The sequence below is a fragment of the Lissotriton helveticus genome, chromosome 2_1, assembly GCF_964261635.1.
Source record: "Lissotriton helveticus chromosome 2_1, aLisHel1.1, whole genome shotgun sequence".
NCBI lineage: Eukaryota > Metazoa > Chordata > Amphibia > Caudata > Salamandridae > Lissotriton > Lissotriton helveticus.
This window is the reverse complement of record NC_136059.1, coordinates 1,152,701,542-1,152,727,431: the sequence shown is the minus strand read 5'-3', so window position 1 is coordinate 1,152,727,431 and position 25,890 is coordinate 1,152,701,542. Positions and strand designations below refer to the sequence as shown.

Genomic DNA, 25,890 nt, shown 5'->3' with positions numbered 1-25,890 from the left:
CATTAACATTTGTTACAGTTACATCATTATCTATGTCATTATCTATAACATTATCTATCCATAACACATTATTAGGCAAAATCAACTTTGGCTCAATTATAGCTTTTACGCAGCTTTCGTCCCCCAACTCTTTTTCCATAGTTAATGTGTCACCCATTACAGCGCTTTCAGGGTGCGTGGCCAAAGATAAAGCATTCAGTCAGTCATTCTCCTCTAGTGAGTTGAACAACTGGAATCTATTGGAGGTTGGGACCAAAAAGTTGTCATATACATTGGGGAGTAAAGGGGGACAAATGGGGGCAACATTAGGACACTTGATATAGGCAGCTCTTGGGTGCTGGAAGATATGTGTAGTAATTTGTCTTCCTGACTGATTCCTATAAAAATAGTCGAGTGGGAACAGTGTGATGTTATATTCGTGATTCGATGGCATAGGTGCATGTAAAATCGAATCTCTCGCCCATTCAGTAGTCCTAAAATTTATGACTATACAGTCCCCGTCTATCTCCTTTTTATTTGGTCCCACCCAACCTACCCTCTGTGTAGTTATAATCTCACCTGCCCCTCGTATTGGGAAACCGCAGTTTTTCACCAACCAGTGCAAGGTTTTATTTTTTAGGGTTTCCTGGTTTTCAAATTGGGTGGGCAACAACTTGGGGACATTAGCGAGAATCGCTACAAAAGGTCTACATTCAGGTGGCAAATTAATAGTGGCTGGGATGATGTTATTAATATGGCGCCTCGGTACAGGTAAGCTCTTATTATTATAGACGAGATCGCTGATGTTCCTCTGACCCCCAACTACTTTCAGCCCGCCTACTATCTTAGGGGTGATGGTTGTTGGCTTCTGCATTCCACTTGTAGATGGTACCGAATTTGCCATCATAGTGGGCACACTTGGGATACGGGTTACTGTACTTGGAATGTTTTTGCTCAGGTTCCCAGGATCTACATTAGTTATATGGGATCTGGGTTGCGTGCCCAGGTGTTCTCGGACATCCAAATTGGCTATGCCCAGTTTCTCTACTTTTTTACTTAAAGTTTCTAGAGATACCATCACTGGTGCAATATAAGTTTTTACCATTTTATCGAGGTATGATACCAGTACCTCGACATTAGTTGGAGTTAGTATTTCCATCAATTGTGTATCCTTTACGTGTGTACCTCCGCTATTCTGGTATATCTCACCCTCTCTTTCATAGGTTTCTAAGGTTTGTACAGCCCTCTTCTTTTTTCTTCTATATGTTTTAACCTGTTTGTTAATTATCAACCTTTTTCGACTTTGGGTAGATTTCCTTTTAGGTGGTGCAGACTCACAGTCGGTTTCACTACTTGACAGACTGATATCACTAATTTGTACAGTTGTAATGACGGCATTAGTATTAGTATCACAACCATCCAATTCCCCTGTGTCTACAGGCACATCACTCTGTATTAGGGGCTGTGGCGTTATGCTAGCTGACAAGTCAGGTGTTATTGACAGTCTGCTCTCCCTAGTACAGAATACAGTAGGTTCTAGAGGTTGTGGTACATCAGGTTGGATTGGGTCATACCTTGGCAAACCAGCAAAAGATTCCAACAAAAGTGAGTCATGTGACATCGTTGTTTCATTTGTAACGCTAACATGTGTATTAATAATTTGTGGCGTTTGACTTATTAAACACATACTCGCTGGTAAAGAAAGTCTCCTCTCTGTATTTTCAATAGCGTTAACAACAACTCCAATTGTTTGTTGCAGCATTCTATCAATTGCAGTTAGAGTATGTAAAGGAGTTGGCGCCAATGTTTGTTTCCTTGTGGCTGAGCGTGTATGCATAGGTGTTTTTCTTACCACCACTCTGCTTTTACTTTTGACCTCCATCAGGACTGTTACAAACTGGTATCTTTGTAGACCAACAAGGTGATTTAATTACCTTGATTATGCAGGGAATGGCAAAGACAGGGGGGGTAGCCCGGCCCGGTCTCCTGCGGTCTCTGAGGGCCTCAGAGGGCCCCCCCTTTGCCCGGGCTTCGCCCCGGGCGCTCCCGCGCGCGTCCCGTGGGACGAGGGGGCGTGCTTGCGTGGGCGGCGTCCTATTGCAATGAGGCTGCTGGGGGTTGGAGTTTCTGCGTCCCCCGGCGGAACCAAGCCCGGCCGGGAACACCACGGTGAAGTAAAAGAATAGCGGAGCCAAGCCCGGCCAGGAACACCACAGCGGAGCAAAGCCCGGCCGTGTACAGCCACAGGTCTGTTGATTTCGCCTCCCAATGAGCTCAGCGGCGTGGTCTCCCTTATGCGCCGCCCGGCGCTTCCTGCTTGCGTGGGCGGCGTCCTATTGCAATGAGGCTGCTGGGGGTTGGAGTTTCTGCGTCCCCCGGCGGAGCCAAGCCCGGCCGGGAACACCACGGTGAAGTAAAAGAATAGCGGAGCCAAGCCCGGCCAGGAACACCACAGCGGAGCATAGCACGGCCGTGTACAGCCACAGGTCTGTTGATTTCGCCTCCCAATGAGCTCTGCGGCGTGGTCTCCCTTATGCGCCACCCAGTGCTTCCTGCTTGCGTGGGCGGCGTCCTATTGCAATGAGGCTGCTGGGGGTTGGAGTTTCTTCATCCCCCGGCGGAGCCAAGCCCGGCCGGGAACACCACGGTGAAGTAAAAGAAGAGCGGAGCCAAGCCCGGCCAGGAACACCACAGCGGAGCAAAGCCCGGCCGTGTACAGCCACAGGTCTGTTGATTTCGTCTCCCAATGAGCTCTGCGGCGTGGTCTCCCTTATGCGCCGCCCGGCGCTTCCTGCTTGCGTGGGCGGCGTCCTATTGCAAGGAGGCTGCTGGGGGTTGGAGTTTCTGCGCCCCCCGGCGGAGCCAAGCCCGGCCGGGAACACCACGGTGAAGTAAAACAATAGCGGAGCCAAGCCCGGCCAGGAACACCACAGCGGAGCAAAGCCCGGCCGTGTACAGCCACAGGTCTGTTCGACACAGTCAATTGCTTAAAGCTCTGGTTCATCAGACCCAGGATGGGGATGGAGAAGCCTTTGATTTGCCTACTCAAAGACTTGTATAAGGATGCATCAGTAAGAGTACACTTTGGCCCTAGAAAGGAAAGCACTGACCCTATTAAATATGTCAGAGGGTCCGTCAAGGGAGAAACACCCTTTACCACACATCCATTACAACGCGGTATTACATCGCCGTTTTGACTATGCAAGTCGTTACATCGACTTTCACTGGAGGGCGCTCTAGACTAAGGAATAGTGTAATTTACTATTCCAACACCTTCCCTACTGTACGTAGACTGGAGTTGGAATAGTAATTCACACTGTCCCTAAGTCCAGCGCCCTCCAGAGCAAGTCGATGTAACGACTTGCGTTCTCAAAACTGCGATGTAACATACCACGTTGTAATAGAACGCGTTTTATCGTCCTACATCCCGTCAAGGTTGCATTCTGGCACCATTTTTATTCATTCACACTTAATATTAATTGGCTGGCGAAGTATGGAAATTACCTACCCCTTGTGAGCAATGTCAGATTCCCGTGTTGTTTTATGCAGACAATGCTGTTCTGCAGCCCAGAACAGCAAATGGTCTTCAGGGGCGTTTAAATCATATTACTGTTTTTATAAATAATTCGGACCTCAACACTAATTTATACAAGGCATTCACCATGATTTGTGGACCGAGGAATACAAAAAAAGTGTTTACATGCAATTAGGACTCCATCGTGGGTTGGGCTAGGACCTTCACATATCTATGCATTCTCTTTCATTCCTTACTTGCTTTGGCCCATCTAATTAACATCAGATCTCAGCAGTTCTCTAGATTTTGAGAGGTACTTTCTAGATTCACACAAAAACGTGGGCATAAACATATTAAGGAACTGCTCATAGTATATAGGGGTAATTGCTCGTCTATTGTTACGTATGGGACTAGCCTGTGCAGATATGAAGCGGCAGACCAACTGCAGAAAGTGGAGTACTCGTTTTTATGGAGGCTGTTGTCAGTCACACAGGGTTGCTTGACCTTTATGTGCCATAGTGAGCTGTACTTATCTTTTGTTGAAAGTTATATAAAAATCCATCCACTTTTATTGTGGGTTTCTGTGTTCCTTCTTTTAGCTTTTGTCCTGTTAAGATTTGACAATCTGTACATTCATAATTGACTTTCTCTGGCTGCTTTTCTTGTTTTTGTCACTCAGCACTTCTGATGCTCTTGTATAAAACCATTGAGCTTGTTTCAATCTTGGTAATTCAGACATTGACAAGTTAAGTATAGTCATACATATTCCAGGTACTGATTTTAATGTTACATCCAGACAGTCTATGGCTGGAAGATGCCTCCAGATGGGTGAAGGGTAAGGAGCTCCGATTGGGAGCTCTCCAGTTTGGGATTGCTTTTTAGCACAAATTCCTGACAAACCCCCCGATTGGACCATCTCTACCACCGATTGGACCTCCTCCATCTCTGGTGTTCCTTGAACCGCTTTTCTGTGTTTTCAAGGGCCGATCATTTTGCGGTGCATGGCAGCCTAATTTATGCAGCTTCGCCACCGCGGACCTTACAGCGTGCTATTTCGACCACAAAGACTGGATCCGTTAACATGCTTTCCAGTCCCTGAATCCAGAACATGGGCAGAATCCGAATTATGAGGGGTCAACATTTTTCCAACGTATTGATTACTTTTTCTAGACCGCGGTCTGCGGAGATATAGCCGTCCTCAGCCTGTGTCTAATCAACATAGTCACCGTCGCGACACAACAACGGACAAAACTGACACAGTGACCGGAGCGCTTGCCAAGTACAATTGGCAGTGTTCATCTCATCTCCCCGGTTGTGAGGGGTATGCCGTGGGGGCTATGTGGTCTGCAGAAAGCCCTGCTGAGCTAAGACCGGAAAGTGAATCGGAGCATCCTGAGCGTATGAGTAAGCCTTCCGGACCCCGTAGCTGGTACAAGAAGCAGCCCGCCTACACAAAGGTGGCCAAGCGAAGGCAGAGCGATCCCAGGGGGGAAAGCCCGAGACTCTGTGAAGATTTGTAGGTGAGAAGCCCGGGATACAGAGACGATGAGGGATTGCGGGCCATCTTCGGCGCTAGTGCGGGGGGAAGGGGTGGTTTGACAGCCAGTGTGATTTTCAATAGCTCGCGCACTGGGAGGTAATGGAGAAGAGGGCTGTTGGCGCCCCCCTCCCAGCTAAGCAGAGACTCGCCGCCGCTTGCCTGACCTTAAGATGGCCAAAACGATTCAAAAGGGGGTGGTGATGGACAGAGTATGTGAATTAAGCAGAACACTCCTACCCAGTCAAAAGATCAGGGCTTGATCCATCACCGTTTTTTAGCTCACTGCACCATCCCAGCTCAGAACCTGGCTACATGCAAATTAGTCTGACCCTGGCCCAGTGCATCATGGGAACAGGGCAGACCAAACTACCAAGCCAATTCTTTACTGGAAAGGAAACAAGCTTCCGGGGACCGGTTTCTGGCATTACAGCCGTCTTCGGCCCGGCTTGCTTGAATCCTGATGGTGCAGTGAGCAAGGGACTCACATCTGAGCATACCCTTCCACACTTGTGGTGGCCAAAACGATTCCTTAAGATGGCAGCAGGCGTGACCGAAATGGAGGCCTTATCAGAATGAACCACGTAGGCTGGAAAGACGGGCGGAGCAGCAGGCACGAGGAGTTTTTTATCTTTATGCACCCCCCAGTGATGAACAGACAAGAAACACCGGCCTGAAGCCCCCCTTCCAGGCAAAATCAGCACCGCAACAAGAGAATGTAGAAGGGCGCTGTAAGGCCCAGAATAAATGTCTTTGTTGAGCCAAAAGTCAGGAAAGGGAGAGATGTGCTAAACTGTATACCTCGCGTTCAAGAGCAACGAATGTGTTGATCACAGGGGCAGAGTTGTTTCACCCATTAAGTCATGCCCACATTTTCAAATGCCCAACACTCACTACTGCTGCTGGGAATGGGGATTATCTGCCGATTATCGAACTGTCCCTTCCACCTCTCCTCTCACCACTCTTGACCCTGGGGTGAGCTGGAGGATGAGGCGGAAGAGCTTCCCTGTAACACCGTGACCAATGCTATCGATGGAACTTTGACAATGCCCCCTGGGCGGAAACCTTAACAGTCTGTACTTACCACAGTACCTGAGCAACCTTGGCTGATGCCAGGTGTAGCTGTCCTATACAGCCATAGAGGTGTTTGGCTTTGGTTCACCACTCGGCCGTCACCTACCCAGCCAAACATCTGACATCGTTTTCCTCGCCTCCCGATTGTGTTTCCTTCTTGGATTCCTTACCCATTTACCATTTCCCCTCTACCCTTAACTACCCATTAGGCGTGTGTACGCGCTAATAACTCATTATTGTGTAATCTCCTGTTTTTTTTCTCCTCTGTCTATACGTGACTATCTAATTATGTAACCTGTAACTCGCTGCTCCTCATGTAAAGTGCTCGGATACCTTCAGGTCTAGCCAGCGCTATATAAAACTATTCAAATAAAATAAATAAATAACTTAATTTGAGTCTCTTGCACAGCTGTTTTCTTATGTTCTTGCTCACAGATTTCACTCATGACTCCATCACTTCTAACAATTTCTTATGGACTATGGATGGCTGTGCCCTCCTGGATAGTGCATCAGCGTCACTGTTAGCATTGCTCTTTCAATAATGTATTTGGAAATCATGCAAAGAGACTAGCGAGCCACCTGTTTTCAGTAGCATCAAACTAGGCCTTACTGAAGAAATTGGTTATTGCCAATTCTTACAGTAAACTTGACACCATAAAAGTAATTATTGAACTTCTAATCATAGAAATGAAAAAGCGAATGTCCTTGCTTCCAAACCTTCTTGATACAAACCTACACCCAGTCTATCTTGACTAGCATCAACATGCAGAATAAAATTGTAAATACTGATCTGCATAGCCCAGTACTGGGACCTACTGAGCATACTGATGCATAAATAGAATGCTTGTTGCACTGAGTGATCCAAGTGAGACCAAACAGGATTGCATACTTTTCAGTAAGGTAGTTGGAGGTTCTTACATTTTAGAATTTCCTCATCAGAAGACATCCTTTGGCCAATTAGGCTAACGGCTTACATATTTTGGCAAATCCAGGAACAAATCCAGACAAGTAGTCACAGAAGCCAATGAAACTATTTAGTTCCATCACAGTATTTGATATTCACCAACTCCAAAGGGCTTGTACTCTGGAGGCATTAACAGCCACGCCTTATGATGACGTGATGAGTACTGTGACAGTTTGAGTCCCTGAGCTATCAGTCTGTCTAGAACTTTCAAGACTATGCAATCACATTCTTCTGGAGCTCTGCCATACATGATGTTGCATGTTGTGTGTGGCTAGACAGTCCCGACTGCTGTTCATGCTACAATGCTATTAGAACTATACTCTTGCACATGCTATGTGTGACAGAAGTTTTCCTTACTTCTTGTCATGCTATGTGGGGATAAAGCATCTCCTACTGCTTTTCCTGTTGTGTGTGTGCAGGAAGTGTTACTATTGCAATAATGTCATGTATGGAGGAAGCTTTCTCCACTACTGACCATGCCATTTGTGAAGGAAGCTTCTCATGTTGCTGTCTATCAAATGTGCGGAACCATTCCATCGATTATGAACAGCTGAGATGAGGAATCTCAACATTATGCTATGGATATTGTTTGTGGATAAAGTTTACCCTACCATACTTTCAGCACCAGGGGACACGGCAGACTCAGGAAATCTCCACTGTATTCACTGTATCCACTGTATCTTTCTGCTTCCTGATATTCGGACGAGTCCCGGTCCCAAAAACTATCCAAGAGCAAGACTTGAGGATTTAGCACTTTGATGCTTAGGCATTCTTGCGTACTAGAGTTTTAGCTTCCCAGGGCTGCACTCTGAGGTGAGGTGCCTGGCGTTGGCTTCAACGCCGAGCGTCGGAGTTGCCCAGTCCCACAACTTCTGGCTGCAGCAATGAGGCCTCTGAAAATGTCAAAAGGGCCCAACAGCCCGCCAAGGCTACACCAACCCTGACTGAAAATGTTGTACCAAAAGTTCAGCTTCCACAAACAGAAATTATGCCAATGCCTGCCTATCGGAATCTGCACCAGAAAGTACTGTAGGTACTGAGTATGGGAATAATGGATTTCAACAGTATTTAAGTAAAAAGGCGGATGAAGAGATTGTAAAAGCTCAATAAAAATCTTGCAGCTAAAAACACTAACTGCAACAAAACCAGCTTACCTCATTTATCAAATCCCTTGGATACATCACCTAAGCATTATCCTATTTTTTGCGTACAATGTGTCATATAAGAACCTACATCGGATGAGATCCCAGATTATCCATTGTCACATAATCCAACTTGTCAGACCCAGGCTTCTTTATAATGTCCTTGAGCAAATTAATGGGAAGATGGCTCCCACCAAATAGTTCCTCTACAGTTCTTGACCAAGCAAACCCAGGTAAAAACCCTCATGGTTCTCCGGCTGTTACTACAAATACGATAAGAAATATTGCAGATGAACTAGTACTTATGGTTAATAAACTGACCTCTTCCCACCAGCTTGCTTCTCAGCCAACTAATGCCACAATTAGCTCACTCCAAAATGTGCAACCAACAAAGTCTGGATGCATCCCTTCATAATAAATTTTGAAATACTGGTTTGAATAGAAAACTGGACTAGGAGTCAGTTTTTTTACGGAACCTAAGGTGTGCCCTAACCAGGGATGCATCCAGACTTTGTTTATTTATTTATTTAGTGTGTCTTATATAGCGCGCGGCTACCCCAACGGGATGTCCCGGCGCTTCTGAGAGTGTAAATAAATCTTACTCCTGTGGGGATCAGCAGAAAAGGAAAGTCTTGAGTGCCTTACGGAAGGAGGGCTCCTCAGTGATCACCCTGATGGCAAGAGGAAGTTTGTTCCAGTAAGAGGCGGCACAGACCTGGAAGGTTTTCCCTCCAGAGCGAGTTTTATTAAATCTGGGAGAGATGAGAAGATTTTTGGTGTCAGAACGGAGAGATCTCACATTTTTATAGGGGCGGAGACAAGATCTAAGGTAGGCAGAGCCTTGTCCTTTCAAGGCCCTATGAGCCAAGATTAGGGCTTTGAATTCAACTCTCTTCTGGATTGGTAGCCAATGAAGTGAGCGCCGGTGAGAAGAGATTCGCTCTCTTAGGGAAATACCACAAACTAAACGAACCGCTGAGTTTTGAACTGTCTGTAGTCGATGGCATAAACCTACAGACAGCCCGGTGAACAGACCGTTGGCATAATCCAAGTGAGAGGCGATCAGTGCTTGGACTATGGTTCTCCTGGTGTTATTAGGGAGGAAATTGATGAATTTTTTTACCATTCTAATTTTGGAGAAGCAGGCCGCTGATACTGTCTGTACTTGGTTGTGGAAAGAGAGGTTAGGGTCCCATCTGATACCCAGGTTTTTTATTGATTCCTTAGGCGAAGGAGGGGGATCTCAAATCATGTGGCCACCAAAGGAGGGGGTCCAAGGGGGATGGCTGATGGAAAAAAAGGACCTCAGTTTTCCCTGCGTTAAGTCGGAGGCAGTGGTTATCCATCCACAGTCATATTTTACGCACGCAGTCTTTTAAAGGATCAAAAGTAGACTGGGAGGGTTTGTCATAGGCGAACAAAAGTTGGATATCGTCTGCATATGAGGTGGCTTTAATTCCAGCCTGGGCGATCATCTCGGCGAGCGGGGAAAAATAAACATTAAAAAGAAGAGGACTCAAGGAGGAGCCCTGCGGGACTCCCCACTTGAGGGAACGGCTGTTGGACGTGAAAGGGGGAGTGAAGACCGCCTGAGTCCTGTTAGACAGAAAAGAAGATAACCACCTCAAGGCCTGGCCTTGAATACCCTTAGAGTGGAGGCGATCCAGCAGGACAGCATGAGAGACGGTGTCGAATGCTGCCGACAAGTCAAGCAGCACCAACACCGCCTTTGAACCTCCATCAAGTTTCCAGCGAACAGCATCGGCCATCTCTATCAGAGCTGATTCCGTGCTGTGGCCATGTCTGAATCCATGTTGTGATTCATGGAAAGACCCATTGGATTCAAGAAGATTAGCAAGTTGTTTTTGTGCTAGTTTTTCCAATACCTTAGCTGGAGCCGGCAACAGAGATATAGGTCTGTAGTTAGCCGGCTCGTTGGGATCAGCATTAGCCTTTTTAAGGATAGGGGCTAGTCGTGCATGTTTCCATGAATCTGGAAAGATGCCCGTCTGGAGAGATGGAGAGAATCGTTCCAAATGCTGTTCAAAATAGGGTTGAGGAGCGGGGCCAAGGCTTTATATTGTTTCGCCGGCCATGGGTCGGTTGGCGAACCCGATCTGCATTTAGATAATTCTGCCAGAGAAAGATCAAGGGGGATTACTTCAAAGTTGGTAAAGATCTTGGAGGGAGCTGAAAGGGGGGGAATGATTAATGTGGTTGCACATTTTGGATTATATTATATTGACGTGTACTGGATGGACACGCCACCTGAAGGAGCACCCGACCTGCACATATAGTTTTGTTTAGAACTTAAGAAATCTTGAGATTAACTGTCAGCTGTGCAACCACCGAATTAATTTTTTTATTATTTTTTTATTATTTCTTTATTATTTAGCTCACTGCCACTCCGAGAAAAGCCAACAGTTGATCATCTCAAAATGTTGATATTAACATCTGGTGCTCATTCAGAGCACCCACAAGGGGCTTACCCATCTCGGTCGGTGATTTGCAGTAATACTATACAGAGGGTTTATCCTGGATTTACTAATCTAACTAATTTGGAGAATACTTGTAGTGCAAAAAAATCGCTACAGACAGAAAAAAGAAATTACGTACCCACTGAGACTGATTTACAACCAATATACAAATCTGAAGGTCCACACAATGTTTTGAATCGTCAGAATATCCTTAAACTACCAAGTCACATGAACTGGAATCTACAACTTCGACAAATTGATTTGCCCTTTGAGTTGTATATATTAGGAGCTATAAAACAGATGTTACATGAACACAGTGGAACTCCAGGTAAATTGTCTCATAAACTGGGCTAGGAGATCTTACTTAGCACAGTGGAGTATTGTAGTCAACCAAGTTCCAAAGCCGAAACATCCTTATATGTTTAAACCACACTATGTAAGTAACAGATCTGCTTCACCAATTCCAAATAGAATGTATAATATTAAATGCCCTGAATCCAAGCAGGATTACGTGAATTTTTCAATCTCATCTAATACAGTTTTTCCTACCAGATAAGAATCTTGTTACTTTCCCCTTAAATACTCACAAATTAACCTCAACACTTTTCAGGATCCTTAACCTCCTGCCCATTTCTACCATGCCTAAGAGCAAGCATTCATAATTTGCTCAAGGAACATTGCTGGCTTGGAATGACAAGTCTGGATTTCACGGGACAATCTACTTGAGTTTCTTTTACCTTACCAAATAGTTTACTTGCAAGAATCCTGGAAAACCTCTGCCTTCAGCCTATCTAATTTTACTACATATGAAACTCTAGTAACGGAAAATATTGCAAGTCGCTTGAGTGGTGGCCTAGTCACTCTAATAATTAACACCTTAACTATAAAATCAACAAGGGTTCCATTTTTTACATTTCTGTAGGAAGCTACTCATAAAACCAACATGATAATAGTAAATATATACTTTCCTCCAGCTTTGCTGAAAAATAAATCTGAGTACTTATTTACACTGAATCAATTAGGATTATATTCTGTAGCTCTATGCCTGACATGAGAACATACTAACAGGTGACTTTAATCAATATTTGTTTCCTGTTAACAGTTCCACTGCAGAAAAAGATCCGCTGGACATGTTCTTTGGTATACAATCCCCTATAGTAAACAACAATGTTGGTTCTCAGACTTCATGTACAGCATTAAGGAACCTTACTTACAATCTGGTTCATGATTTAGGTTGTAGAGCTTTGAACAGTAGATTTGCAACAGACCAGACTGCGAATTGTACATTTTTGTGCACAAAAGCTTCTAGCATTTTGGATTATACCTTTCTACACTATTCCAAATTTTATCATAGCATCTCATTTGAAATCTTGCCTCGAGATAAGAGCAATCATAATCCACAGGGATCAACACTGAATATCAAGCAGATGCAATACAAACGCAAGCAAAATATCATTTACCGGTTCCTCTATTTCCCTAAATAATAACAAATTAAAATGGAAACCTGCTCTTTGCTTCAAATGAAAAAATCTGAGTTTGCAATAAACAGCCCATTTATTTGTCAACTGAGGTATCTCTCCGCTGGATTGGACTTCTGAATGTGAAACTCTGCTAAATCATACGTTAAGACATCTCTTAGTATGATTGATGTCCCATAACTTAAGAAACCATTCCCCTTCCTCAGAAAACCATGCTTCTCATTTAATAAGAAATGCAAAATGGGCGTACAGAAAACAATTAAGAGCATTCTTATAAATCCTGATTCCTCTGAGAGGAATACCTTGATAAATTCTGCCAATACATGGAAGTAAGAGTACAATCCGGAACTTACAGGAAGAGGCATTAACTAAGTTAATAAACACCATTAAAACAAATGTCATCAAACTATTCTGGTCTTTGGTCGGCTCTGGTTCAGGAGCACACAGATCAGCAAATGACCACTTTATTTCTAATGACCCCTGGCCATAGCACATCAAAAAATGATATTCCTCTATCATTTTGGTCACTTCACCTTACACTGCTTATGAGAATCCTGTTTTAACACTCATGGTGAAAGAAATCGCTACCTTAATATATAGGTCTTACTCCTGCTGAGCAGTAGGCCCGCATGGGTTACCAATAGATGTTCTAAAAGCAAATCCTGATCTCTGGAGTGCTATGTTATCCAAGCTATTTAGTGAAGTGATCGCTGTTGGATATATCCCCAGCTCCTGGAATGGTTCTATTATTCACCGTTTCTAAAAAAGGACAGAAATCTGATCCACAAAATTATCATCTAATAGCCTTGTAAGATTGTTAAGGGAAGTTATTAGCTAAATATTTGCTTCATTTACTAACAGACTGGGCAAAGTACATACATATAATTCCCTTCACCCAGGCAGATGTTCAACATGGCGGTTCAACAATAGATAATATCGCTGCTTTAACTTTTCTAGCGAAGAAAGCTAGAGCAAAATATATCAACATTCAGGCTTGTTTTATCAACTACAGTTCTGCTTTCAACAAAATCAATAGTGGTAGACTCTAGAACAAACTGTGGAGCTGGGACGTCAATCCATACCTACTTTAACCCTAAAATGAATTGCATAAAGACACTTGGATAAGAGTTAAATTAGCATCAACAAATACTTTAGTGCCTAAAATGCATACTTCAATTGGCTGCAAACAAGCCTGCATTCTAGCTTAGTTATTATTCTCGCAGTATATATCTGATCTTCTAAAGTATTTGAATGGCCTGGAGGGTCTTCCTCCCCACATCCCCCCCTCCTTGGAGTCACCCATGTGGCATACGCTAATGATATTTGTTCTGCTCTCACAAATTCCAAAAGGTCTGAAGATCCAAATCTCAAAGCTTAATGCTTTTAATTTAGAAAATGACGTGTGACAATTATGCAAAAACAACACTTGGAAAAAAGGTAAAACCATCAGTTCGGGAGCTGGCAAATGTAATTTTTGTCCGTTATTCTTTTTATATGTGGAGGACGATTCCCCTTCTACTGTCCATGATGTATGTTGAGGAAGCTTGCCTACCGCTGATCATGAGGTATGGAAGGAAAGTGCTTTTAAGGTTGATCATATGTGGAGGCAGCTTGCACAACTACTCCTCATGCTAGGTGTGAACGAAGCTACACCTACTTCTGTTCATACTGTGAGTGAAAAAGTATTTTCTACTGCTGGTCCAGAGGGGTGTGGCGGAAATTTGCCCCACTGCTGCTCATGCTGGTAGTAACTGAAAATTGCCCTCCTGCTGATCATGATATGATGCATTTTGGGGAGGGGGGTCGGTAGGTTTTCTTAATTCTGCATGGGCCCTACTTTTGCTGGGAGGGGTAAATAAGAGGAGGAAAGACTCTGGGAATTATAAAACACTACCTCAGGGTCAGCATTAGGTGGGTCTGTACAGCAACTGATCTATATCTGCATTTCAGCAGCCAATTTTAGTGGTTTTTAAAGTCTGAGTAAATCTCATTAATAATCTTCCTTAACATATATTTTTTCAGTGAATATGTACCATTCTCGCGGTCTTTCTGCTCTGCATTTGCCCTATAGTTATCATCTACTCACAGTCCCTTTGTCGCCACTGTTTCACCCTTTTTAGCTTGCCTTATACCTCATCTTTTATGGATCTGTTTCTTCTCCTCCTTTCTCCCATGTCCCTCTACTCGGTAGGTCATTGCTTTTGCTCTTACATCATCTTTCAATTAATTCCTTCCACCTCTTCTCTCTCGCTTGCTAGACTCGTGATTCCTTTAACTCCCGCTTTCTTTTTTCTGCTCTCTTTTTACACTGTCTGATTCTTGCTTCTTTCATTTCAGTGTCTATTTCCTCTTAACATTTTATTTTGCCTTTGTTCTTAAGATGCTCATGTCTCTTAACATTTTCTTACTTGTCTCATCATCCCGCTTTCAATTCTTTCCTCTCTCCCTCGCCTTCATTTCTCTCTGTCACTTTCTTCCCTCCCCTTTCTCACTATTTCTCTGACACTCTTGCTCTGTGTTTCCCAAACTCTGTGTATCTCGATCCCTTTTGAACTACACAGCTTCATGGATCAAACCTAGGCTTTAGCATGCTCTTGAGGGTAGCAGCTGAAGAACTTCTGCAGAGCGCACAATACCCGTGCCATGTGAGAGCTGACTCAGGCAGCTGGTTGTCTCTTAGAAATTGCTTTGGATGATTGGTAAATACCCGCAGTTTACTTTGTCCAAGTGATTTCTTCCAATATGTGGATCACACTGTTTTGGACGACAGGCTTTGATCTGCTCAGGTTCACTCAGGGTTTTACATTTCTGCGGTGGGTAAAGAGACCCCTGTGCTACAGTGCTTAGTGGTTGATAACTGAATTTACATAACACTTTTTTACCCACAGGTGTGCTGGTGCTATGGATTTCGATGCACAAGGAGAAGGCGAGCAGAGAAACTTTGTACTATTTGAGACAATTCAGAAGATTTCTGGGGAGGTAGCAGTGCTTAATTTTCAAATGTAGTAGTGCTGGGGCACAACATTTTGTAGGTGTGCCAACATCTTGGGGATGTTTTTCTCTGCTAAACTCTTACAAAACCAGAGTTCCTAAATGTAAATTCCCCATTTCAACAACCAGGTAGTCTTATCCCCTTTTCCCAGAACTGGATAGCACATAGCATATAAACATTCATAATACACTTCAGTAAAACAGCTTTAAACCGCCTAGCATCACGACTACCTATCATTCCAAGAGAACCCAGCACCCCGACCCATGAGAAGATGTTAAACCATGTCATGGCCAAAGACAGGGGGCTGCTCTCTATAAACCATGCTGCCCTTAATGGCAAGCATTTGAGGCATGAACATACACTGCAAAAAGCAGGAAACAAAGAAAAGGATAGAAGCATTATGTTAAAAAAATACTCCTTATGAAAAATACTAAGGGAATATAGACAATTGCATTGATTGAGTTAGAAGCACAGAATAATTCTATTTTAGAATTGTATGTGGAAAACACACAAAAAAAGAGAAAAAGCTCAAAGTACAGGGATATATTGGTTAGAGCCAGGTCATACCAAGAGAATACTGATGTGTAGAATTCTGGCTCTATGTTCAATGGACTGTTTTTGGCCTACCATACTACACGATGCCAGCTCAATGGACTGGTGATTTGAACGATACACTAAAGGAATACATCTTATATGGAACTACTGACAAATAAGGAGAAAACTGAAGCATCAAAATACACAAAACAGTACACCAAGAGAAAAAAGTATATTAGAGAAGGGAAAAGAAAATAAGACAGGAAAAGCAAAATGTCATACCTTGCCAAAAGGAGTGTCCACATATTTTTCAGTTCTTCCTTCTAAAATGTCTGGGTCATCCAGGCCAGATCCTCCAATAATTCCAACCTAAAACAACATGTATCAAAAGCATCAGACGAAACCTTGCATCAAGCCTTTTGCCTCGGACTGTGTTTGCATCCTAAGAACTAAACTTATACTCTTGCTCATTGAAACCCAAACAACTGTTTTGGGTAGGGGGAATTCAAGACCTGTTAGACACTGTGGTTTCTCGAACCTATGTCAGGTTTGGTAGCAGAATGGTCGATTTATAACAAGCGACCCAAATGATAAACATGACCCAGGCCAATAAGTCTGGTGCTGGCATTTGTGACTGTGAAATGTCAGATTTAGGACTATAATTACTAAATCAGGATTTACAGAATCAAGATTTGAACAATTTCTGGTCCCAACATCAGCTTACGACCATGGACGTAAAAAATGCTTTATTGGTCAGTTTTTCTGTTTGTAATAAAGTTGATGTCTAAAATGTCAGCTATATTAAAGTTGAGTTGAAACTGTAGCGGTAATAATATAATGGCCTTCATTGTTACCTATGACAATTTTATATTTTAAAACTCGTTTTTATCACATGCTCTTTAATTTATCTAATGGTACTATAATAATCCCCTATTAGCCCCTAACACTCCATCCCAGAATCCATCCTTCCCTGAACTCTAAAAAACACCCTTACCACTCCTCAACGCTACACCTCCCTGAAACTAACAGGCTCAACTACTCCCTAACGCTACGAACTCCTGAGACCTATAACCTCTTACTAATTGTTAAGGCTACTCTTCTGGTGATCCCTATAAACCCCTTTACACATGCTTCCCTGAACCCTAAAAACACCCTACCAACCTGATGGAGCAAGGATTCGCACGTAAAGCGACTTGCTTGTATACATGAACCTCGAATAACGTTAATAAAGTAACCAACATGTTTGTTTTACTAATTTTACATATTTTACATCAACACGGGGTGTCCGAGTGAAGCTTGCTTATGTGTTTGCTAATCATAATACGCTTGCATCTAATATGGCTGTTGCTACGCGAGGGTTTCTACTGCGCATGCGTCTGTCATACTCACGTGACATGACGTATTAGTTATTTTGGAGGAAATCTGCCGCTTCTGCGCACTAGTGCTAATATGGCTGCTCTATGTTCTCACATGCGAGATGCTTGCACTGCTGCTTTCGCCAAGCTGTTCGTTCTGCCTAATCCTAATGCCATAGTTAAAATTAAGATAATGGGTATGGAGTAGAAATACATGGTATACAGTGTATTCATTTTTTCTGTGTTCTAAAACTGTTTCTTTTCCATTTTATGTCGCACTTTGAAAACTGGCCTGGCTTATAACGCTTTACTCCTTATTTGTTGAAACTGCGACTGCGCGAAAATCTTAAGTCACTGGAACAGTGACCTTTGGACTATGGCCAAGGAACTGACTGACTAGAAGATGTTCATGGGAACGTGCACTTGTGAACCCAAATTTATACAATGTTAAAACAATGTATTTGCCAATAGAACATCCATTGTTGGGTGGAATAAAACCTCATGAGAACCTGAATTGATGGGCGGGAACGTAAATTTAAATAAGATATGGTAAAAGTCTCAAATTTGGTGTGGTGTGACGACCTCTCCTCCTCTTTTGTCCAATCCAAATTGGGGATCCTTACACTTGCTACATTGGGGGGTGGTACACTGACCTGGAAAATAGTATAACTAGCGTAGGTTTAGCCAGAGAAATTGTCCGACTTGTCCGAATAGCTGACTTGTCACTGACCCAACGCACTCAATAGGTGATCAAGAACAGAGGTGCAGCGGAGCACTCTGTCAGAAGATTTGCTGACCCAATCGGGGTCCGGGAAGCTGAGGTGCTGGCGGAGCATTTTGTCGGTGAAATCGATAACCCAATCGGGGTTCTGACTGTTAGTCGCAGAGAGGGAGTAGCGCAGGCGTTGCAACTGAACTGCGGGTGCTGGTCTTAACCTTTGGTGGTCCGGTCCTGATCCAAATCTGGTTTGTCCTGTCCTGATTTTGATCTGCATCTGCTGGCCTACTGGCGACTGCAACTTTTGGGGTTTCTGTCCTTAACTGACCCGTGGCCAGGGTTGGTCTTCACACCATTCTAGGTAAATATAAATCTGTGTGGGTATCGTCATTATATTTCTATGTGTCCTTTTCTTTACCTTCCCTAAATCGATAAAGCTTTGATTGCATATGTTCCTTTTTTCTTACCCTTCTCTTTGCAATGATCAAATTCGTCATTTGATTTAATAGTGTGTTCCATTTTCTTACCTTCCCTATAGTTATATGCTCAAATTGTTTTCGTAATTGCATATTATGTTCCCTCTTCATACCCACCCTTTGATAATTGCTTAAAGTTGTGTTCCTTCTTTTTTCCACCTTTACACAAATTGTGCAAGTCTGTTTTAAAATTCTAAAAGCATGTTCCCTGTTCTTACCTTCCCTTTAAATTGCTAAATGATTGGTATAATATATCTTTTGCATAGGTATACATTAGTTCTGATTTTCGTTACTGAGAGTCTTATTGTGTCCAATCTTTGGATCATGACCATTTAAGAGTTTAAAACGTTCCCGAGTCTGTGGTTATTATATGAGTGCAAATGTTATTATCCTATTATTCTAACTCCCTGATCCAATAGGTTACAGGTACCAGTGACAAGGATTGGTAAGTCAATGGTATAGGACCTAGTAGGTAAAATATCTGGTAGTTTGAGCGTACCTGATTTAAGAAATGTGTAATTGATTATGGGCCCAGGTGAGTATGGTACATTTCTAGTCGGGTGACCTGCGCGCTCTATCACTATATTTCTTTGGTAGCAGAGGAAAGTTTAGGGTTTAGTTAAGATAGGTAGGTAGTTAGTTAGTAGGTTATGAAAACATTATTATGATTGATCGATATTATTTGAAATGTTCTAAAGTTGAATTGATTCTGTTGATGCTGTATGAATTTTATGTATTAACCAAAATCGTTCGTACCTGTTATATGTTTGTTTGGAATCCCCGGGGGCAGAATAGCGGGTGGTAAATGGAAGCCACACTGCAGTGAGGTTACTTACTCGCAGGAAGTTAGTGCATGGTTAGGTAAAGCCGGAAGCACCATTTAGGGTTTTCTGTATGAATGTATGAATAAATGATAGCAAAGAGTTCGCTAGCAAAACTTTTAGTGTGATATCACCTAGAAAGGGTCACATGGAAGGAGTAGCAGGTTCGTCTGAGCTTGATTGATAGCAAAGGGGTTCGCTTGTGAAACTTTGGCCTTAGTATATATCCCGGAGTGGATGAGTCCGAAGGAGTAGCAGGTTCTCTAATGCTTGTGTGAAGGGGAGGCAGAAGGGATCTACTCGTAGTATATGAAAAGTAAACGGAAGGGATTTACTTGCAGTGAAATATACCTTTCCTTTCTAGTCACTCGAGTACAGTGGCGAATGTTTTTACGTTGTTGATTGAAAGAGAATTTCACTTTAAAATAAAAGAATTACGTTTTTGCATTACCTTGTGAAGGAGGGAGTCAGTTGCGGAGCTGCGCTGACGTCACTCAGAGCCGTGCTGGTATTGGTTGAGACAGCGGGCGTGTAGCTGAGATAGTATTGTAAAGGAGGGGTGAGCACAGGAGCGTGGGAACTCATCTCACAAGAAAAGCAGCGCAATCATTGGTTAAAAATATTTGAAACCACATTTTTGATTGGTTGAAGAAAATAAAAGACGCGCTAGTATTGGAAGTATTTTGTAAACAAATCTGAGAGTTATCGTACGATTTCAAAATTTTCTCAAAATATATGTGGTATTTAAATCCAGGGCATCCAGAAACTCTACCTGATAGAAGATACTTAGAGTTTGCTAGAGAGCAGATGCTAAGAGGCAGACCTTCTAAATGTATGGAGGTGAAAGAAAAATATAATTTGTGTACAGTTAAGAATTTCTTTAAAAAAGATAAACCAATTAAAACTAGAGAAGGAGTTAATATTCTACCACCAAATACTCCCGCATCATTTATGATGTTTGACAGGGGTTACCACACTTGTGTATGGTTAGAATTGGGTGAAATACACTAAAGATGACGGAATTTTGGCATTTCCCTTAGATGGCACATTTCATGGCAGAATTTTGTTCAATTTAAGGACACGAATGAATGATTTACATCCTAAACCTAGACTAACGCAATATGAGGCACTAGAAGAATGGGAGATTGAGGCTTTTGAGCGAGATAGACCTAGAACTGACAGGATTGAGTAAGTTCTACCCTAACTTCCCACAAGAAACCAGAGATAAACAAATTAAACAATGGAGACATAACATGGTAGTGGAAGGATTATATCCTGTATTAACGTTAGAAGAGCCCACTGGAAGTAAAAGGACGGAGAAAACAAAACATTTAATGACTAGTGGTGATTCAGACGATGATTATATGGAGGATTTGTTAATGAAAAATCCACCACCTTACAATAAGGAACTGAGTGCAGTAAATCCAAATGCCCCGTTTTAAAAACCACCTTTAATTCCGCAAGTGGTACATGAGAACTCAATCGAGAGGGTATTACGAGAAAGAGAACAAATAATAAAACAGAGAAGTGAATTGACTCAGAAAATTTCTCAATTAAATACAAGTCCCGAAGCTCTGACAATTCCAGTAACTATTGGCCCAGTTGTTCCTTTGTATGGAGATAAGCAAGCTAGTCAAAAGCTCCAGTTATAACTACATCGGTAGTACAGCCAAGAAAAGAACCCTTGATAGTAGACGATAAGGCAAGCGAATGTGAGTCCGTAATCTCCTTAATGGATTTACCAATACGAGAACCAGAGAGTAGTTCGTTTATAAAAACCACTCCTTTAAATTTAAGAGAAGTACAGATGGAGACATCCTCAGGTACGAGAAGTGCAACTGTAGTAACTTCTGAAGAAATAGATAGATGGACACGAGAAATAGAGAAACCAAAGACACAGCCGAAACCATTGGATATATACAAATTGCGAATTGAATTAGAGGAACTGATGGCTGGAAATGTGGGATTGGACAGATTAAATACTCTTAGTGAAGAGGAACTATTATTTATTTGTAAAAGCATTACTAGAAATACAAGGGTGTTTCATGAAAAAGTAATGGACACAGCAGCTAGCATGGGAATTGACATTGGTAAATCTAAAGTATTACAAAAACCATATTGAGCAGAATTTTCTGACAAGGATTTAGAAAACATGAATGTGTCCAGCAGAAAAGTGCAGATAAGAGAGCTACTAACATTGTTACAAAAATGGGGAGAATTAAAAAAAATGGAAAGCCAGGTGGGCAAAGAAAAAGGAAGGGGTTCGATCAAAACAAATGACTTCAGAATATGTTTTAAAAGAAGCAGAAAAAGTGAAAAAATTATGTCCTATGCGAGAAGTACCAGGTGGAGGTTATGTGCATGTTCCATGGTCCCGACAGGATATTTTGTCATTTACAAATGATTTCCCAAAACTTCGTGAAAAACCTGTAGAATGGTACAGGCAAGTCAAGAGATTTGTAAAAGTTTCGAAGTGTCTTTTGAAAGATTTAGATGGGTTATCGACATGGTAGTTCCAGTAGATTTATGGACAGAATGTAAAATTGCTGTTGATTGGCCTAGTGAGGAGTACCCTAGAGACCCAAAGACAGGGGCACCTTCCGAAGACGTTGTGAAAAAATACAACCAGGTAATACTTTACCTCAAAGGGAAGGTGCCTGCAAAAGAGACAGATTGGACTAGAATAGATGGAACCACTCAGAATAAAGATAAATCTGTGCATCCATATTATGAACGTCTATTGCAGGTATTCAAACAATACAATGGACTAGATAATATCAACATGAAGGATATGACGCATTTCATTTATCGATTTGTGTCAGGATTAAGACCAGAAATTTCACAATGGATTAAAGATCATAAAATTTGTTGGCAGGTCAAGCCAAACGATGAGATCCTTAAATATGCTAAATATTGTGAAGATGAGCTAGACAATAAACGAAAAGAGTTAAAGGAAAAGGTTATGTGGGCACAAGTAAAACTAGCAGAGCAACAAGAACATCAGTTGAACCAGATAGGTAGTAACCAGAATCAGGGTGATGGAAATGGAGGAAGGCCAAGGGGAAAATTCAATAGAGAGGAAGCCAAAGGGAAGTTCCCTTGTCATGGGTGTGGCAAGTTGGGGCACTGGAAGAACGAGTGTAAGGCTGTACCGAGTGGTAATGTGCGAAATAATTATTTGAATCCACAGACGCAGAATGAGGTGCCACGGAAGACACAGCAGCAGGTAATACAGAATCAGTTACCCCCTGCACCCATGCCAAATTACAGGAGCAAAGCACAACAGAGAGTAGATACCACAAATTGGGAGGGAGTTGAAAGGAGAGATACAGCAACCTCACAATTTCTTCTGGGTGATACATTTTTCAGTGAAGAACCTTACTGACGGTGCCTGAGAGGGGGAGGACGAGGAGTGCATGCTTGGCGCCTCCTTGCCGGTAGACCAGTCAGGGCCATACATTGAAGGAAAGGTTGAAGGAAATGATGTCACCTTTCTGTTGGACACTGGTGCTACCCGTTCTACTGTAAGAACAGCAGACGTTCCAAACCTACCCCTCTCGGGAGAATAGATCCAAGTAGTGGGCATTTCTAATAAACAAATTAGTACCCCAGTTACAGAACCTATGGAAGTTAGAATAGGCAATTTTATAGAAATGCATAGATTTGCTGTCTGTGATTCAAGTCCTGTAAATTTGTTAGGACGAGACTTGTTGTGCAAAATGAATTGCACCATTTTCTGTACCCCAAGTGGTGTTGAAATTCAAACCCCAGACGATTACGGAATTTACAAATTAATGTTAGCGAAACAAGAGACAGAAATTAAAAGACTGACAATAGAAGACTTACCAGAAGAATTGTCAGTCATTTTCTCTGTGTTTGACTTTAAAAAGCATTGAGCATACCTGCACTTAAGCGCTGACTCTCACGCGCTAAAGCAGCAAATTGATTTTAAAAAATTGTCATTTTCTCTGTGTTTGACTTTAAAAAGCATTGAGCATACCTGCACTGAAGCGCCGACTCTCACGCGCTAAAGCAGCCCCCCCAGGCTCCCCCTGACACAGCGACTTCCAGCGCTGACACAGGGGAAAACGCCCACACCGCCAGCGCGGGCCCAAGGCGGAGCCACGCCCACTGTGAGGCCACGCCCATAACACTCACTACAAATGTGCCGGCCATACCAGCGCAGCGGACGAGCGCAGCGGGAGCGCCGTTTGCGCGCCGAAGGCGCGCCTAAGGCAAGCCCGTCTGCGCCCGTCCGCGCACGGCCGGGCCTAGGGCCAGAACCCCTGTCGGATAAAACCGCCCCTAAGGTTACCTATTCACGTCGGGACCTCCTAAGTCTCAGACCCTCCATCGCCTCCTCTTGTGAGTACGTTCACGACCTAGGGGGACCATTTATCAGCTGCACTTACTGCCACCCAGTCCTGCTCAAACTCCCTATTCAACCCTACAAACCCTCAGCCCTCAAACTTGCTTCTCTGAACTGTCGCTCTCTCCCTAAACATGCGACGCTTATTAACCATCTCATAGAAGACCATGAGATCGACGTTCTATTTTTAACGGAAACGTGGCTTTCACCACACTCGGAGTCAGACATGGTTCTAGCTACCCCTCCGGGCTTCCTCATTCAGTCCCTACCTCGTCCTTTAGGTAGAGGTGGTGGTGTCGCCATTATTCACCAAACTTTCTCCCCTGCAAATCCTACGATGCGCAGGTTCCTGACTCTGAAAGCCTACAGTTCACAATTAAGTTAGACCCGACTAACTCTCTCACAGGCATCCTACTGTACCGCCCCCCCGGTCACCCAGGTCCTTTCTCTAGTGCTCTCTTAGACACGGTAGCAACACAGGCCCATTCCTTCACCAACTTCATGATACTAGGAGACCTGAACATTCATTTCGATGACCCTTTAGATACTGGGGCAGCCGACCTGATCACCGATCTGGCGGCTCTCGACCTCCACCTCTTAAACTCCGGAGCTACACACAACAAAGGTCACTTGCTAGACCCGGTGTTTACAAGCACCTCCACCATGCAATTCAGTGAGTCCCTCCCCCTCCCCTGGACAGACCACTTTTTAGTCTCCTTCCAACTATTAGGACCTTTCAGGAAATCTCAAAAACCTCCCACTTACACCAGGGATAGGGCCTGGTCCAAGCTCCCCACCGAAGACTGGGCCAGGACCCTAAAGTCAACTACCCCTGCCCATGCAGAAGACCCGGCTATCGCCGATAGTAAATTCAGAGAGTGGATTACCACCTCCCTCAACTCCGTACTTCCATTTAGAACCCGGGAGGACAAAAACAGGAAACCAGGTTCCGCCCCGCGGTACACCCCGGAACTTCGATTACTACGTAAAAAATGCAAGAAAGCCGAACGGCAATGGAGGAAAGACTGGCAGCACGCCAGCAAGGAAGCCTACCAGAACTCAGTCAGATTATACAAAGCTACCATTAAGCGCTCTAAAGCTTCCCATTACGACACTCGGATAAGAGAATCTACCAACTTAGCTAGGGAATCCTTCCTAATCGTAAAAGAGCTACTGAAAGTACCAACCACTCCTTCCTCCAACGCCCCCCCTGTGGACTGAAGCAACGAATTAGCAACCTATTTTAATGACAAAATTTCCCGAATCTTAGCATCCCTCCCCCCCCCCCCCATGTCCCTCTAGTCACACGGACAATGAATCATCCCCCAACCAGGCAGGAAGCAGCATGCGCCCCCAACTAGCTTCATTTAGGGCAGTAACCTGCAACGAGGTGGATGCAACCTTGGCCAAAATGAAAAGCGGATCACCGCTGGATCCCGCACCCATTAGATTCCTCAAAACCGTAGCCCCTGCCATCGTTCCCACGATCACAGAGCTTATTAACAGCTCGCTTGCCCAAGGATCTGTCCCCGCCAGCTGGAAGAGCGCAGTGGTGAAAGCACTTCTTAAAAAAACCCAGCTAGACCCAGCAGACATGGCAAACTACCGGCCAATCTCACTCCTCCCTGGCATTAGCAAGGTAGCCGAGAAACTGGTCAACGGACAATTGTCTCAGTTCCTCGAGGTAAATAACATCTTACGGCAATCCCAAACTGGGTTTCGCCCGGGTCATGGTACTGATACCGCCCTTCTGGCCGTTATCGAGGAGGCAAGGCGCATTCTGGATTCAGGAGGGTCAGTGGCAGTGATCCTCCTGGATCTTAGTGCAGCCTTCGACACAGTTAACCATCGTGTCCTCCTCCAGCGGCTGGCGGCAGCAGGGCTCACCGGGATGGCGCTCAGGTGGATAGAGTCCTTCCTTGCCGGGCGCACGTTCCAGGTTTGGGACAGCAATCACCACTCGTCCACCCTCCCCCTCACGAGTGGGGTCCCCCAGGGATCATCTCTAAGCCCTACGCTTTTTAATGCTTACATGGCCCCCCTTGAAGACGTGGTGACACCCTTCGGCATCAAAATAGTGAGCTACGCGGATGACACACAGCTGGTCGTCTCCCTATCCCAACTAGACGACCACCCAGACAATTTGGCAAACTGCCTTACGGAAATCTATGGCTGGATGTGTGAATCATCACTCAAATTAAACGGGTCAAAGATCGAAGTGATGCTCATGGGAAAGCAATGGGTGACCATCCCCCCCATCAGCCTGGCCAGACGTGTTCGGGGAAATTCCCACCCCGAAAAAAGAAATTAAGACCCTAGGAGTCTGGCTAGAACCCGAGCTTTCAATGAAAACACAAGCGGCCAAAACGGCAGGAACCTGCTTTGGGCTTATGCGCACCACCCGCAAGATTCTTCCCCTACTCCCGCCCGCCTCCAGGAAACTCCTAGTCCAAGGGCTAA

General features: G+C 43.8%; 1 protein-coding gene across 1 annotated transcript in view; it reads right to left on the bottom strand.

The window, feature by feature from the left end:
• The window catches only part of MTAP (methylthioadenosine phosphorylase), a 351,598-nt gene that overhangs the window by 292,681 nt on the left and 33,027 nt on the right, over window positions 1–25,890 (bottom strand). Inside the window, exon 2 of the mRNA XM_078676000.1 lies at window positions 15,974–16,060. Coding sequence (XP_078532126.1) covers window positions 15,974–16,060 — 87 coding nt within the window. The remainder of the gene's footprint in view (window positions 1–15,973; window positions 16,061–25,890) is intronic.